This window comes from Symphodus melops (assembly GCF_947650265.1).
Source record: "Symphodus melops genome assembly, chromosome: 21".
Taxonomy (NCBI): domain Eukaryota; kingdom Metazoa; phylum Chordata; class Actinopteri; order Labriformes; family Labridae; genus Symphodus; species Symphodus melops.
The window spans coordinates 7,567,193-7,582,181 of record NC_136711.1 but is presented as its reverse complement, the minus strand read 5'-3'; the positions used below and the strand labels follow the sequence as shown (position 1 = coordinate 7,582,181).

At 40.8% G+C, this 14,989-nt stretch overlaps 1 protein-coding gene across 1 annotated transcript in view; it reads left to right on the top strand.

Annotated features, from left to right (window-relative positions):
* The window catches only part of fam20cb (FAM20C golgi associated secretory pathway kinase b), a 66,062-nt gene that overhangs the window by 49,042 nt on the left and 2,031 nt on the right, over window positions 1-14,989 (top strand). The window contains exons 4-10 of the mRNA XM_079372413.1: window positions 3,750-3,842; window positions 7,415-7,530; window positions 7,986-8,166; window positions 8,458-8,567; window positions 8,725-8,806; window positions 14,390-14,449; window positions 14,598-14,748. Coding sequence (XP_079228539.1) covers window positions 3,750-3,842; window positions 7,415-7,530; window positions 7,986-8,166; window positions 8,458-8,567; window positions 8,725-8,806; window positions 14,390-14,449; window positions 14,598-14,748 — 793 coding nt within the window. The remainder of the gene's footprint in view (window positions 1-3,749; window positions 3,843-7,414; window positions 7,531-7,985; window positions 8,167-8,457; window positions 8,568-8,724; window positions 8,807-14,389; window positions 14,450-14,597; window positions 14,749-14,989) is intronic.

Genomic DNA, 14,989 nt, shown 5'->3' with positions numbered 1-14,989 from the left:
GAGCATGTTAAGCTCAGTAACCTGCTGCCGAATATAAATGATCTTATGTCGGCAGCTAAACTAGTGCCAAAACCTACTTAAAAAATATTTAGTTTCTTGACAGTTCTACACTGTCTTTCTGAGGAGAGAAAGAAAATGTGCCGCTTCCAGCAGCTTATTGAAGGATTTCTGCTCATCATTCCTCATAAATCCACTTAAATTTGTATTCATTACGTTTTAAAGGTTCAGGTCAACCACACAGCCTAGAAGCTCCTGAACATCACTACCCTCGTATCTGTTTTTTTAATGCCTAGAACATACTGTGTGCTCAAACATTTATAGACTTTATTATGTGGTCATGAATTTATGTACTGTATGTTTGTTTCCCTTATGCATACTACACAGCTTCCTCCAGACAACCAGCCCCTCATGGTTCGCTTGATCACAACATGTTCAGATTTGCCTGAACACAGGCTACTCTACGAGGATTCAATGTTAATGTTACATAACCTGTAACAGCTGCGCATTTGTTACTTTAAAGAACACTGAGACACATGTACTCTAGTTTGTCCTCTACACTTTGCCTCATTATTTCCCCTATTTAACTTCAGTGTCTTTTCACACTTTATCACCCTTCCTTTCTTTTTTTACTTTTCCTCTCTTTTCAGTCGCCCTCTCTCCCTGTCAGTAGGGGGCTGAGGGAGCTTTATGCCATGCTCTAAATAACTTTATTGACATTTCGAATTGGTTGTGGATCACGGTAATTATCCAGGCTTCCTGCTTCCTGGCTGGCATTCAATGAGAGGAGAGCATCAGTGCAGCCACATCTCAAGCCAGGCTGAGAAATCGCTCTATAATGCTCTATAAGACATGCTTATATTTAATGCTTCCTCATATTACCATTTACTTACTCATAGGAAAGCAGTGACACAGCACAAACACCTCACTGAGCTATGTTCGCTTATATATTTTGAACTGTATGTATAGAAGTGTGAATAATGCCGCTTATTGTGGCAGCTTCCCCTATAGAGACAGAAATGTAGCAGGACTGTGTGAAGTATGCATGTGGATTTCTTTAAACCTCAGTGATCTTTTATCATTGCAGGGGAGTGTTTGTCACTCATTCTCCAAAAAAATCTCCCTGACTCCTGTACTGTCAACAAGGTCAACACTCCAATTTTGCAATTTTATCTGCGCTACTTGAAATGTAAAGTCAGGGTTTACTTTCAGTTTTCAGAACATGATCATCTTAGCGTTCTTGGTTACTTAAGAATGCACCTTGCTTATTTGATGCTCCTGTAGTTATGTGGTTCTCATTTATAAACACTCAGTGACCCCAAAATAAGTTTCATTTGTGACAAGAGCTAGATTGTATGGTATCATTCACAGTTAGCTTCATTAGTGACATAGTCTGATTTGCCTGTTTGTCTTGGCAACAGTTGGGTTTGGAGGATATCTCTCAGAGTATTAATACAAGACTGCCTGTTGTCAAAAAGCTGTATAAGTTTTCACTCTTTAAATTTGGTCAATTCCATAAAAAAGCCAGATTTAGTGGCGCAACAGATAACCTTTTAATATTACTGAAGAGAGCCTCTTGAAAACATAGTTTGTATTTGTTCAAAAAGTGATATCATTCAACTCCAGTTTCAACTTTTCCAAATCTTTATTTTTAACTGTCTCCAAAAATTCCCACAGATATGCCACCCCAAGACTTAACTTAATCTGGTGGACAATAAATCTACACCCTGACTTTGTACAACTGTCCTCATCTGTAAAACGGCTGTAGTCACCTCATATTCTAGACTGAGTGATATTGTCCTGTTAGCTGAGAGTCACAGCCACAAATAGATAGCGCTCTGCTTTCAAAGTCTGTCACATATTACCTTGATGTAGAGTTGAAGCAAGGCTATCAAGGAGAAATGAGAGCGATACAATCAACAGACGGCGCTCTGGCCTTAACTGGCAGAGTCTCAACAGCCGCTCAGAGAAAAATGAGCTAGAGGAGACGAGAGGGAGGAAAATGAGGTTCAGAAATATATATAAGGCGCTATGAACCCTAGCTACCCTTTTGATAAGCACAAATATTATGATTCTCTATTTCCTTAAGTCCAACTTGGCAACTTATTTGCATGTGGCTGTCAGTCAAGTGCTCAAGAGAGACGAGTTATGGAGAAAGAAGAGAGAGAATCAAAAGAAGGGCGATAAAAAGAGGAGAAAATGGAGTAATTTTTCTATTGGATGAGTGTATTTCCATGTTGGGTTGGTTAATGACTGGTACATATGTCAGCCACGCAGCTGTGGAGCTACAATCAGCCAGCCAGCTGACGAATGGAGTGAGAGAGAGAGGGAGGGAGAGAGAGACAGGAAAACGAGGGCGGCAGACAGATAAAAAGTATTAAGCCATGGACGAGAAGAGACAAAAAAAGAAAACAGTTCTGCGTGGCGGATAGCAAGGAGAAGCTGAGATAGAGGACTTTGAGCGAAATAAACAGAGCGAGAGAGAGAGACATCCGCAGGGAATAAAGAGAGAGAAAAGGAGCAAAACGAGAAGTTGCCAAGATAGTTTCCATTCTTCTTATCCTCCCTCAACGAGCTGAGGCAGAAATGGCAGAGGCTGCAGTCCAAATCATTACACTCAGCTGCCTTCTTGGAAAGTATTTACTGTTGTCAATAAAAAAAGGGAAAGGGAATGCAGCATTTTCTTTCAAGGAAAAATCCTTCAAAAATGCAGGGGAGATTGTATTTTGGAGATGGTGTGTTCAGCTGTCCTAATATATTCAAATACATCAACATTTTTTCCACACCCTTTTTCTCCACTACTCCTTTCACTTTTACCCTTTTGCCCCAATCGTCCTCTCTGTCCTACCCCACCCCTGGCCCGAGTTCCATCAGCTCTGTGATTTAAGCCTTTGAGAGCCTCTTTTCCCTCCAGTAAGAGCTTAAAGGCAAAATCTGTGTGCAAAGCAGTTTTTTGGGGGGAAAGGATCAGAGGGGGACAGAAATAGGTACAGGAGTGGGCGCTTCAGGAGGAAGTATCTGACCTTCAATTGTCCCTGCTTCTTGTCGGACCACTAAACAGCCGCAATGACTGTGATGAAGGTTCTTTTTTGTGAGGCAAGGACACAGGTTTATTGGACTTTGGTTATTGCTCACAAAGTTTGTTCGCGGTTTTAGGAACACAGTTGTAAATGTTTCATCTCTGAAGGAGCCTCGTCTAGAATGAGAAATTTGAACATCTGAATTTCATTTGGAATGATTTGAATCCACAATCATTGTCTTTGTGCAATATGCAAACATTACAACTGGGGATATTCTAATGCGATTTTCCCTCTGTAGACAACAAGACTGGGGATCCCTTCTGGGATTAAAAAATATAGGTTAGAGTCATAGGGGAATGAACAGATGTCAGATTTTTTTGCAAGCATTGACTAACATTACACTCTCTCTTATCACACTGTTGTTGTTTGTTATTGCTATGCATCACTGAGTGGCAGACCTTCAATGCCTCATACCTCATTTTAGGCAGAACTTGAGCCCTAGTGATAGTAAAAACGACAAACATTGAATTGCATGACCATCCCTTCAGGTAAGAAGACGGTTTCATACAGTGGTTAAAACCAGTGATCAGTTAAGCTAGTGTATTTATTTGTGTTCCTGGATCTTGCTCTCGTCTTCATATGATCCCCATGGTCAGATTAACACTCAGCCATCCACACCTTGGCTTTGCATGACAATTATACCTGACCTCTGACCTCTTTGTGTCTCTGCAGGCAGACCCGGGAACAGGAGACCCCGCCTGACTTCTTCTATTTCTCTGACTTTGAACGACACAATGCTGAGATCGCCGCCTTTCATCTGGACAGGTGAGTCCACATTTGCCAGCCTCAATGTTTGTTTGTGTGTGTGTGTGTGTGTGTGTGTGTGTGTGTGTGTGTGTGTGTGTGTGTGTGTGTGTTTATTCTATACAGTTTACCGACAGGCTGCTATACATTGGTTCTGTTGGTTTAAACTTGTTTAAAAAAAAAATTAAAGAGGGGGAATCAATGGAAACTAAAATCCTGTTAGTAATCCTAATAAATTGATTTTCTGTTCTGCACATTCTTTTTTCTTATTAAAGCCTAAACTTTAACAAATCACAAAGCACAAATCAGACACAGGGGCGTTAGTAGATGTTTTGGTCCAGAAACAGAACTGATACCCCACTTTATTTTTGTTTTTAGTTTGATTAAGATAAAAGAAAATGTTCTTCAATCTGCTTTTTCTCCTTCATGCCAAGTAAGTTTTTCTTACTTTGAGGGCTAGTGTTCAGCAAGTTTTTCTTTCCTTGATTACTGATTCTCTTCTCTTTGTGTCAGCTCATGAACCACTCAGGGGAACCTGCCAAACACTAGACCTGAGCCAAAACCGGGCACTTCAGTTTTCCAGTCAAGCTTAAATAGATACTGTATGATTGTATGGTGCAGATATATCACTCTCTCTTCTAACATTACTTCAGGTACTGTACATGCAAAGAAGAAAGTATTTCTGCCCTCAAAGTTTCATCCTTTTTCAAACACATTGAGTGGTACGAGTCGGCCTGTACATTGGAGGCTGCATGCTCAGAGAGGCCATGAGTCATAGAGAATGAATGCTGCCCTCCCGCAGCTTGCATCTGACTGAACAATGAGTGCAGCCTCCTTGCTTAGCTAACCACCATGCTCTGTGACTTCACCGCCTTTACAAGGTTAACACTTTACAGCCAGCTGGCCCACTGGAGACACTTAAATGAAAACAGAAAACCTTGATGGGCAAGAGAGAGCAAAGAGTATCAGCAGTGGCATTGCTATTCAAGTTCAGCTGACGTCACTGTGGCTGTATGTAAGGGATTGCGTTGTTGTGTGGAAGCTGGTGATGATACTGAGGTCACACACACACACACACACACACACACACACACACACACACTAACATAAAAGGGGCCACAGAGGAGGGTAGAGATGTTGAATCTGCTTTTCCTTCAGGCACAATGACACAGTTCAGCAGCAATTGCATTAGCAGCAGCTTTCCTTACCAGTCTGCTACACATCTGGTCCTTTATACACACACAAAACACACACACTCCAAGCATATGGGTGGGTTGAGGGGAAGAGGAGGAAACCAAAGGCATGAAAGGCCCTGTGCCCATTCTAAATATAAGCCAGGCAGGGTTTGCCAAAAGCAGCGCTTTATTTTTTCCCCTTATTTTGTCTGTTCTAAATTAGAGCCTGGCTACACTGTGTTGTATTATTGCTGCTGCTACTGCTGCTGCTGCTGCTGCGGCTGCTGCTGCTGCTGCTAATGCAGAGGCTTAGGCTGCACTGCCTCCCAGGGGGTCCACAGACACACACACAAGAGGCACACGCAACATAGGCTCTTTTAAAAGAAGTGTTCTCACACACACATACACACATAGTCTGTTCTTATATAGGCTCTGTTAAGCATCATTAATTATGTGATTGGATTTAAATGGGATGTGCTCTTTGTATTACTGCATGACGTGGGTAAAAGAGAGCAGATATGAATACATAAAAGGGCCAATATGACCTATAATTATTAAACCCTAAACCTTACCTGACACCCCCTCAGTGTCTTTATATTTGTTGGCTATAGGAATATATGACACTTTTATTCCCATTGTTGTTCATGCACAGCTCCCTGCAGGCCTCTTAATCTAAGCCTGAATATAAAACAAGATAAAAATGACCACCAAGGGAATAAGGGTTATCAAAGGGAGAGGGATGAATTATGAAGAGAGTGAACTAATTTCAAAAGGAGGTATCCAGATTTTTTTTTTCTGAGCCTTTGCTAAAGCACTCACCCCAAGACTCAAAATGTAGATGGACGATGCATCTTCACCTCCTTCCGTTGTAGAAAGTAGCCAGAGTCAAATGTTTTGGCTTTCTTTTTTAGGGAGCAGCTATGTTGTCCATGTTTTTATATGGTGAATGGTACCATTACCTAGAAATGCAGGGCTGGCATAAAGAATTGTGTCAGCAATGATCTAAACATTAAATACTGGATATGCTACTTCTGTCCCCAATAATCATACTTATTTCAACCACTAACACGATAGTTGTTTTATTTATGTGCATGGGTTTTTTAATTAAACAATAATACACCATACACACCCAAAAAAAGCCAATATAATCTTGCAGCAGCATAAAAATGAAAGTGCTCAATTTCAAGTTGTTTGTCCAGAAATCACAATAAAAGGTACCAACATTATCTGCTTGAAGCCTTTTGCAGAGAAGCTCAATGACTTGTTTTTAAAATAAGTCCCACCTCTAACAGATACTCAAATGTAGTTAAAAGGGCTGTACCTGGGTTTGCAAGGCCCCCCCCCCCCCCCCCGCCCCCTCAAATAAAACAAAAACATAAATAAATACTAATACCTCTACATAGTCCTAGCTACTCCCTTGAGCATATCATCATCCTTAGTCCAGCTTCTTGCTTGATCATGTGTCATAGGGGAGAGGCATGAATTAGTATGACTGCCACACCCTTCACCCGCTGGATTGTTTCTTGATGACACACTTTCAGCTCTCTTTTTTCATTTTTTTCAGTTTCTCTCTCTCTCTCTCTCTCTCTCTCTCTCTCTTTCTCTCTCTCTCTCTCTCTCTCTCTCTCTCTCGCTCTCTCTCGTTCCAGGTCTCTCTTGCCTTCAGGCTTCAGCCATTAGCTGCTGTCAGTGGTTTCAATTTTTAAAGAGCCCGTGCTGAGTTTGTAGCAAGGTGGTATTGAGCACAGGGAGTACACATGCATAAAGTCAGCATGTGGCACGCACATAGGGAGAGAGACTCCCCATCTTGAAGCATAGACAGCTTTATTGAAAGCTTTCTTCTCCATCGAACACATTCACAAAGACACTAATGCTCCTTTTGTGTCAAATGATGCAAACACAAAAAATCAAGATGCTTTCACAGTGATAACATTTTTGATGGAGTTTATATTAGACTCATTTTAAAATCAGAAAGCTGTGTGAAAGTTAAAAATGTTTTTAATGTTTTTATTAAAAATGAGTTTAATAAGGAAAGATAGCATAAAAAACCACAGCGAGATTAACCACTTTGAAGTGCAGCTGTTACAGTGTTGCTGATGTCACAGTGCCCTCTGTTGGTTGTGCCTTAAAATTACAGGTAATGCAACACCTGTGTCTGTCCCAGTGGCCTACTACTGCCAGGAATACGTTTCAAGTCCAATTTGGGTTGAGGATGGGGTCTATTCTCCCTGATTTGAAAAACAAGATTTGATGCTACTCTCAATACTCTTCTATGTGTATAACGTCTGTGTGTGCTCATTCAACTAAATGTAGTCATATTTTTTGGCATTTTATTCTTGTTTTCAGATGCACATGCACTTCTCCCATTTGCCTCCCACAGACTCTATACATTACTCTGTCTGTGTCTTTGTCCTGTAGGATCCTGGACTTCCGTCGCGTTCCTCCCGTAGCCGGCAGACTCGTCAACATGACCAAAGAGATCCGAGATGTCACACGAGACAAAAAGCTCTGGAGGACTTTTTTCATTTCACCAGGTACAACCTGAAAAAGAGTAGAAATATTGCTTTTCAGAGACACATCTGGGATGAAAAAAATACTTTTACCAAGATTGCTGTTGCTATATCCAAAGAATGTTAATAGCTGCAAAAATTTCACTTTCAGCTGTGTGTACCACCAAACCTATGGAACACAATATGTTTCACCAATAGGAAGTTTGTTCAGTAATTCAGAAGAGTACTAAATGTAATTTTCTGCCATTTGTAGCAGAGCAATCTTAAACATTTTCCTACTTAGTACTTCTGTACGCTGAACTACTGGGAGATTCATTTGCATGGGATTAGTATTATCAAGGGACTTTAGCTTGTCCCTTGATAATATTGATTTATGGGATTTAAGTAAATTAGGATAAACCCAACAATTATTTTTCAGCTGCTTTAGGCAAAGGTATAACAAAAAATGGCCAAAACATGTTTATTTTACTGATTCTCAGCCAACAACGTGTGTTTCTACGGAGAGTGCTCGTACTATTGCTCAACAGAGCACGCCCTGTGCGGAAAACCAGACCAGATTGAAGGTTCCTTGGCTGCCTTCCTCCCTGACCTGGCCCTTGCCAAACGCAAGACCTGGAGGAACCCGTGGAGGCGCTCCTACCACAAACGCAAGAAGGCAGAGTAAGAGATCGATCCCGCACTCAGACAGTGCTGTTAGATTAGTTGGTATTTTTTACACCCACTGTCTGTAAGCAGGGGTGGAAACTCTTGTACTTATTCCAGGAAAAAAACCTGTCATGAGAGCTGAGTGAGAGATCCATACTTCAGTTTCACAGTATCGTTTCCACCTAACATTATAAAAGGAGAAACAGATTGTATTTTTTGTTATTCATTTATTGCATACTTAACCTTTTCATGCATCTGAACACATTTGAAATAGCAACAAAGTTTGATTTGTTCTTAACTCTTCAGGTGGGAGGTAGACCCTGACTACTGTGAAGAAGTAAAACAGACACCGCCTTATGACAGCGGCACACGTCTGCTGGACATCATGGACATGACCATCTTTGACTTCCTTATGGGTGGGTAGAAAACACTAAATAGGCAGGTTGTTGTCAATCAAAAATCAGTATATACGAAAGTAAAGATAAAGTTGAATCTGTATATATGTAATTTTTTTTATTATTTTGCAACTGTTTCTTTACTGGATGCTCCAACTGTACTGTTGCTCCAATACAGGAAACATGGATCGGCATCATTATGAGACTTTTGAAAAGTTTGGAAATGAGACTTTTATCATCCATCTGGATAATGGCAGAGGGTGAGTTACTGCATTGGACTGAAAATGGTTAGAAAATGTAGGGAAAAAACTGACTTTTAACAATTACACTTGTGGGATCGCCTGTATTGTAGTGACAATACATATAATAAAAAAAGGCTAGAATACATATAAATGCATTTATGTATAAAGAGAGAGAGGATATAGACACAATAATATAGAGAACTGCTTATAGAAGTATTAAATCATTTATTGAATGATGAAATAATTTTAAAATGTATCATTATTTAAACAAGTTATAAGTAACTTCAAGATTAAAGATTCAAATTGTTTATGGTCATGTGCAGCACAGAAGGACACATGCTTCCCTCTATTATCAAATTGTTACTTTACCATCAACAATGAATGCCAACAATAAAAAAGAATAGTAAAAATTAAGAATAGAATATGAAAATAATAGAAATAATAATGATAGATACAATTATGCAAAACAAAAAGCCAATGTGAAGGCAATATCCATCTATCCATTTTCCACTACTTATCCAGGGCCAGGTCGAGGGGGCAGCAGTCTTCCCTCACCCCAGAAACTTTTTCCAGCTCTTCCAGTGGGACCCTGAGGCGTGATGACAGTATTGAGGGCAAATATAATTTAAACTGTGCAGGGTGTATTCTGGGTATTCTGATCTGGGTTAGGGTTATCACTCTCTCAAAACACTTTGTGATAATCGGAGTGAGTGCCACTGGTCTGTAAAAATTGAGTTTAATAAGGAGAGATAGCATAAAAAACCACAGAGAGATTAACCACTTTGAAGTGTAACTGTTACACTGTTACTGATGTCACAGTGCCCTCTGTTGGTTGTGAGTTAAAATTACAAAATTACAGGTAATGCAACACCTGTGTCTGTCCCAGTGGCCTACAACTGCCAAGGAATGCGGTTCAAGTCCAATTTGGGTTGAGGATGGGGTCTATTCTCCCTGATTTGAAAAACAAGATTTGATGCTACTCTCAATACTCTTCTATGTGTATAACGTCTGTGTGTTCTCAGACATTTTCAGTGTTCAGACAGTTGGGTGGGCTCTTGGGATGGGGGATGATGGTTGTGGTCTTTAAGCATGAAGGAACAGTGCTCTGGCTGAGGGAAAGGTTGAAGATGGAGGTGAGAACATCCGCCAGCTCGTCAGCACATGCTCTGAAGGCCTGCCCAGGGTTATTTGTCTGGTCTTGCTGCTGTGCAGGGATTGATCTTTCTCAGGGCTCTGTATACCTGGCCTGAAGAGATAGCTGGTGAATGGGGGGGTGTTGGTTTGTCCGTGTGTGTGTGCCTGGTCTATCTGCTGTGGCTAGAGGTCTCAAAACAGGTGGAAAAAGTCTGTTTAGGTCACCTGGTATGCTGTCTGTGGAGCTGATTATGCTTTCTGTGGTCCTGTAGTCTGTGATGTGCTGCAGGCTTTGCCACATCCGCCCAGAGTCTGTAGTGTACTGCCTCTTGCCCATTGTGATGGCTTTCCTCAAGCCATTCTTTGCAATTGTGTACTCCATCTCATTGCCAGTTCTAAATGTAAAAGAGCAAGCACGCACTTTGAGGCACACCTGGCTGTTAATCCAAGGCTTCTGGTTTGGGAAGTTCCTGTTTTGTATGGTGGACATAATGTTATCAACATAGGGGCTCACATACCCAGTCCAATACTCAGTATGGTCTTGTAGCTGACAGAAAAGTCATCCAGAGTGGCTGAAGCTTTAAACACATCCCAGTCTGCCTGAGCCAAACAGTCCTGAAGGGTGCTCTCAGTCTCTGGGGTCCAGAGTTTGACCTGTTTGGTGACAGGGTTTGTTTGTTTCAGCTTTTGCCTGTAGCAACCCTAATGTTGTGGTGACGGGCAACACTGGAGTACCCCAAGGAACTGTCCGGGTGCCTTTTCTCTTCACTCTCTTTACCTAAGACTTTAGGTTTAACTCTGGTTCCTGCCACCTCCAAAAGTCTTCCGACTTCCGAAAGTCTTCCACCCCACAATCCTCCATTGTGGGGTGCATCACTGATGACAATGAGGAGGAGGAAAGGACAGAGCAGGCTGTTTTTACTGAGAGGACTCAGATCATTTAGTGTCTCCACTCCTCAAGACTTTCTACCAGTCTGTGATGGTACTGTTCTTTGTTATGGTATGCTAATGGGGTGGCATTAAGACTGGTGAGACAAGCTGGCAGGCTGTACAACAGCAGGGGGAGCTAGTCGGTTTACAACATAAACATGAACCCCATCATGCCAGACCACGCTGTTAATTAACATTGTTTACAATTGACATATATATATAGTGGGTAAGGAAAGTATTCAGACCCCTTTAAATTTTTCACTCTATGTTTCATTGCAGCCATTTGCCAAAATCCAAAAAGTTAATTTTTTATCTCATTAATGTACAATGTACAATGCACACCATCTTGACAGAAAAAAAAACAGAAATGTATAATTTTTTGCAAATGTATTGAAAAATGAAAAACAGAAATATCACATGGTCATAAGTATTCAGAGCCTTTGCTCAGTTATCAGTAAAAGCACGCTTTTGTACAGCCATGAGTCTTCTTGGGAATGATGCAACAAGTTTTTCACACCTGGATTTGGGGATCCTCTGCCATTCTTTCTTGCAGATCCTCTCCATTTCTGTCAGGTTGGATGGTAAACGTTGGTGGACAGCCATTTTCAGGTCTTCAGAGATCAGGGTTCTAGCTGGGCCAGTCAAGAATGGTCACAGACTTGTTCTGAAGCCACTCCTTTTAGCTCAATTTTAGCTGTTTGCTTGGGGTTATTGTCTTGTTGGACTGTGAACCCATGGTCCAATCTGAGGTCCTGAGCACTCTGGAAGAGGTTTTATTCCAGGATTTCTCTGTACTGAGCGGCATTCCTCATTCCTTCAATTGCAAACAGTCATCCTGTCCCTGCAGCTGAAAAACAAACCTCAGAGCATGATGCTGCCACCACCATGTTTCACTGTTGGGGTTGTATTGGGCAGGTGACGAGCAGTGCCTGTTTTTCTCCACACATACCGCTTAGAATTAATTCCAAAAAGTTCAACCTTGGTCTCATCAGACCAGAGAATCGTCTTTGTCATAGTCTGGGAGTTCTTCATGTGTTTTAAACTCTGTACAGACTTTCATATGTCTTGCACTGAGGAGAGGCTTCCGTTGGGCCACTCTGGTGGAGGGCTGCAGTGACAGTTGACTTTGTGGAACTTTCTCCCATCTCCCTACTGCATCTCTGGAGCTCAGCCACAGTGATCTTTGGGTCCTTCTTTACCTCTCTCACCAAGGCTCTTCACCCAGACTGCTCAGTTTGGCTGGACAGCCAGGTCTAGAAAGAGTTCTGGTCGTCCTAAACTTCTTCCATTTAAGGATTATGGAGACCACTATGCTCTTAGGAACATTGAGTGCTGCAGAAATTCTATTGTAACCTTGTCCAGATCTGTGCCTTGCTACAATTCTGTCTCTGAACTCCTTGGGCAGTTCCTTCGACCTCATGATTCTCATTTGCTCTGACATGCACTGTGAGCTGTAAGGTCTTATATAGAAAGGTGTGTGCTTTTCCTAATCAAGTCCAATCAGTTTCCAATAAAGGAGCAGAACCCTCTCAAGGAGGATCAGAAGAAATGGAAAGCATGTTAGTTAAATATAAGTGTCACAGAAAAGGGTCTGAATAATTATGACCATGTGATATTTAAGTTTTTCTTTTTTAATAAACTTGCAAACATGTCTGTTTTTTCTGTCAATATGGGGTGCTTAGTGTACATTAATGATAAATAAATTGAACTTTTTTGATCATCGCAAATGGCTGCAATGAAACAAAGGGGTCTGAATACACTATGTACCCACTGTATCTTATCTGAATACAGTCCGTAAATTGCAGTGGTTGAAGTCAAAATAATATAAGATAAGATAATCCTTTATTCATCTCGCAAGCAGAGAAATTTACAGTGTTACAGCAGCAAGAAAATCACACAGTGCAAAAAATTAAAATAGATAAAAATATAAGTGTAGAAAGAAAAAATATGCACCAAAACAATAATCAAGAGCTAGTAAAAAAATATGCATAAATTAAAGAGCTAGTAAAAATATGCATCAAAAAAGGAACAGTTGAAATGCCAGTAACTTAAAGATGTAAGCCTGTGTTAACAGTATGAACACTAGTATGCATACAGTGCATATAAGGATGGAATGTTATTGCACAAATTGTCCCATAAATAAATATTGCAATGCAATCAAATTTAAAAAATACAAACACAAATAAGATCAGGTGACATTATTATTGCACGAGAAGTAGGAGTAAATTGTCCAGTTTGGTGTGTTTGATCTACTGGGAGCATGCTTGGTTAAACGGTCTGACTGCAGCAGGAAGGGAGGACCTGCGGTATCTCTCCTTCAGATACCGCGGGTGTCTGAGGGATGAGCTGTCTTCACGCTGAGGATGTTGTGGAGTACTGCAATCCAAATTCAAAAGATTGGAGAGAGCTGTCTCCCCCTGCTCCCTCTTTCCTAGTGTTGATGGGTTTGCAGGTTGCGGTGTCACAGACTCTGAAGCTTCCATATTGAATCAACTCTGCATTGGTCTAAAAACCTTTCTGAGTTCCAACTTTTCTTCATTTTTCAAATGCATCTCCAATACTAACTTAGTTTTACTATGTTTTTATTCAAGGGGCTTATTGGAAAATACAGAGGCTTTTAAGGTCAGAATCAGTTATATCTGAACCAGTTTACCCACCTTTATTGCTGTTACACCGAGTCCGTCATATTAACTGGTCTCACGTCTGGCAAACCGAGGGGCGTCCAAAATGCCTGTGGAGACACTTGCTGCTGATTTGTTAGCAGAGAATCCAGCACTTATTGTTTGATTATAAGGTCATTTTTAAATTGTCTTTCATATTGGTCCTTCGAAGTGTAATAAAATTAGTTGACACATCTTGGAAGATGATGGAGGTATGATGAAGGTGATCATGGTTATTTGTTTACTTTTTAGAATAAAATATCATGTTGAAGTTGATCAACCTTTATGTGTTAGTTCAGTTGAAGATATGATGAGAGTATGCTATATATATATATGTATGCTATGTATGCTATATATATATTATGCTATATAAGTTTTAAGTCTAATGCTAATGCTAACTGCACAGGTTTAACCTATAATTATATTTACTTTTAGTCACATAGGGGCTGCTAAATCTTGTTTGGGGGATTATTGTATACAGAGGGGAGGGGGGACAGCGGATGTGTATTGTAACTAATGTCTTGTGTCCTGCCTGTCTGTATACTGCTACTGGATGCCTTGAATTTCCCTCAGGATCAATAAAGTATCTATCTATCTATCTATCTATCTATCTATCAGTAAATGAGGGGTTTTCTGTATATAATGCACAATTAAAAATGTATACTATACTAAAGATTCATCAAGTATTGCAGATTAAAGTCACGAATAGATCAATTTAAAATTCAATTATGTTTTTTATGAAAGCACATAAAGTGAAGTATGGAGGAAAATAGGCAATCACACAAAAACTTGACATAAAACAGTTTCACACAACAAACAAGTTGCACAATAGCAGTTATCATCTTTAAAATCATCTATGCTCCTATGTTATTCTCAGCTTTGGAAAGCACTCCCATGATGAGAAGTCCATTCTGGTGCCGCTGACTCAGTGCTGCAGGTAAGACCTATGTTGTGGTACCTTATTTGTCCTGTCTATCCTGGTGAGAAATAACAGAAACATAAGTGATGAGTTGGCTATTCACATCAGTGCTGCAGAGCCTATGGGTAGAACTGACTTCCTCCTCTGCGGCTCTATGTTTCTGCAGGGTAAGGAAGTCGACCCACTTACGTCTGCAGCTGCTGGCTAAGGAAGAATACAAGCTGTCCATGCTCATGGCAGAGTCCCTGGTGAGGGACCGCCTCAGTCCCATCCTCATCCAGCTACACCTGGATGCTATGGACCGCCGACTACGCCAGGTATGAAGATTCGAATGGAGCTCTCCCCGCCTTTTTCAAGATAACTGTTGGCTAAGCTGTCTGAATGCTGGACTCTTAGTGGCATCAAGAAAGATAATTATTGTTTTCCCATAGATGTTTATCAATCCCTAAGAGCATCTGCTCTTTTTAAAGGACCCTTTGGAGTTTTAAACTTATTTGTGGAGTGTCCAGGATCTGGGCTGGGTTGGTATAGGATACTCTGAAATCTGAAAGCCACCCC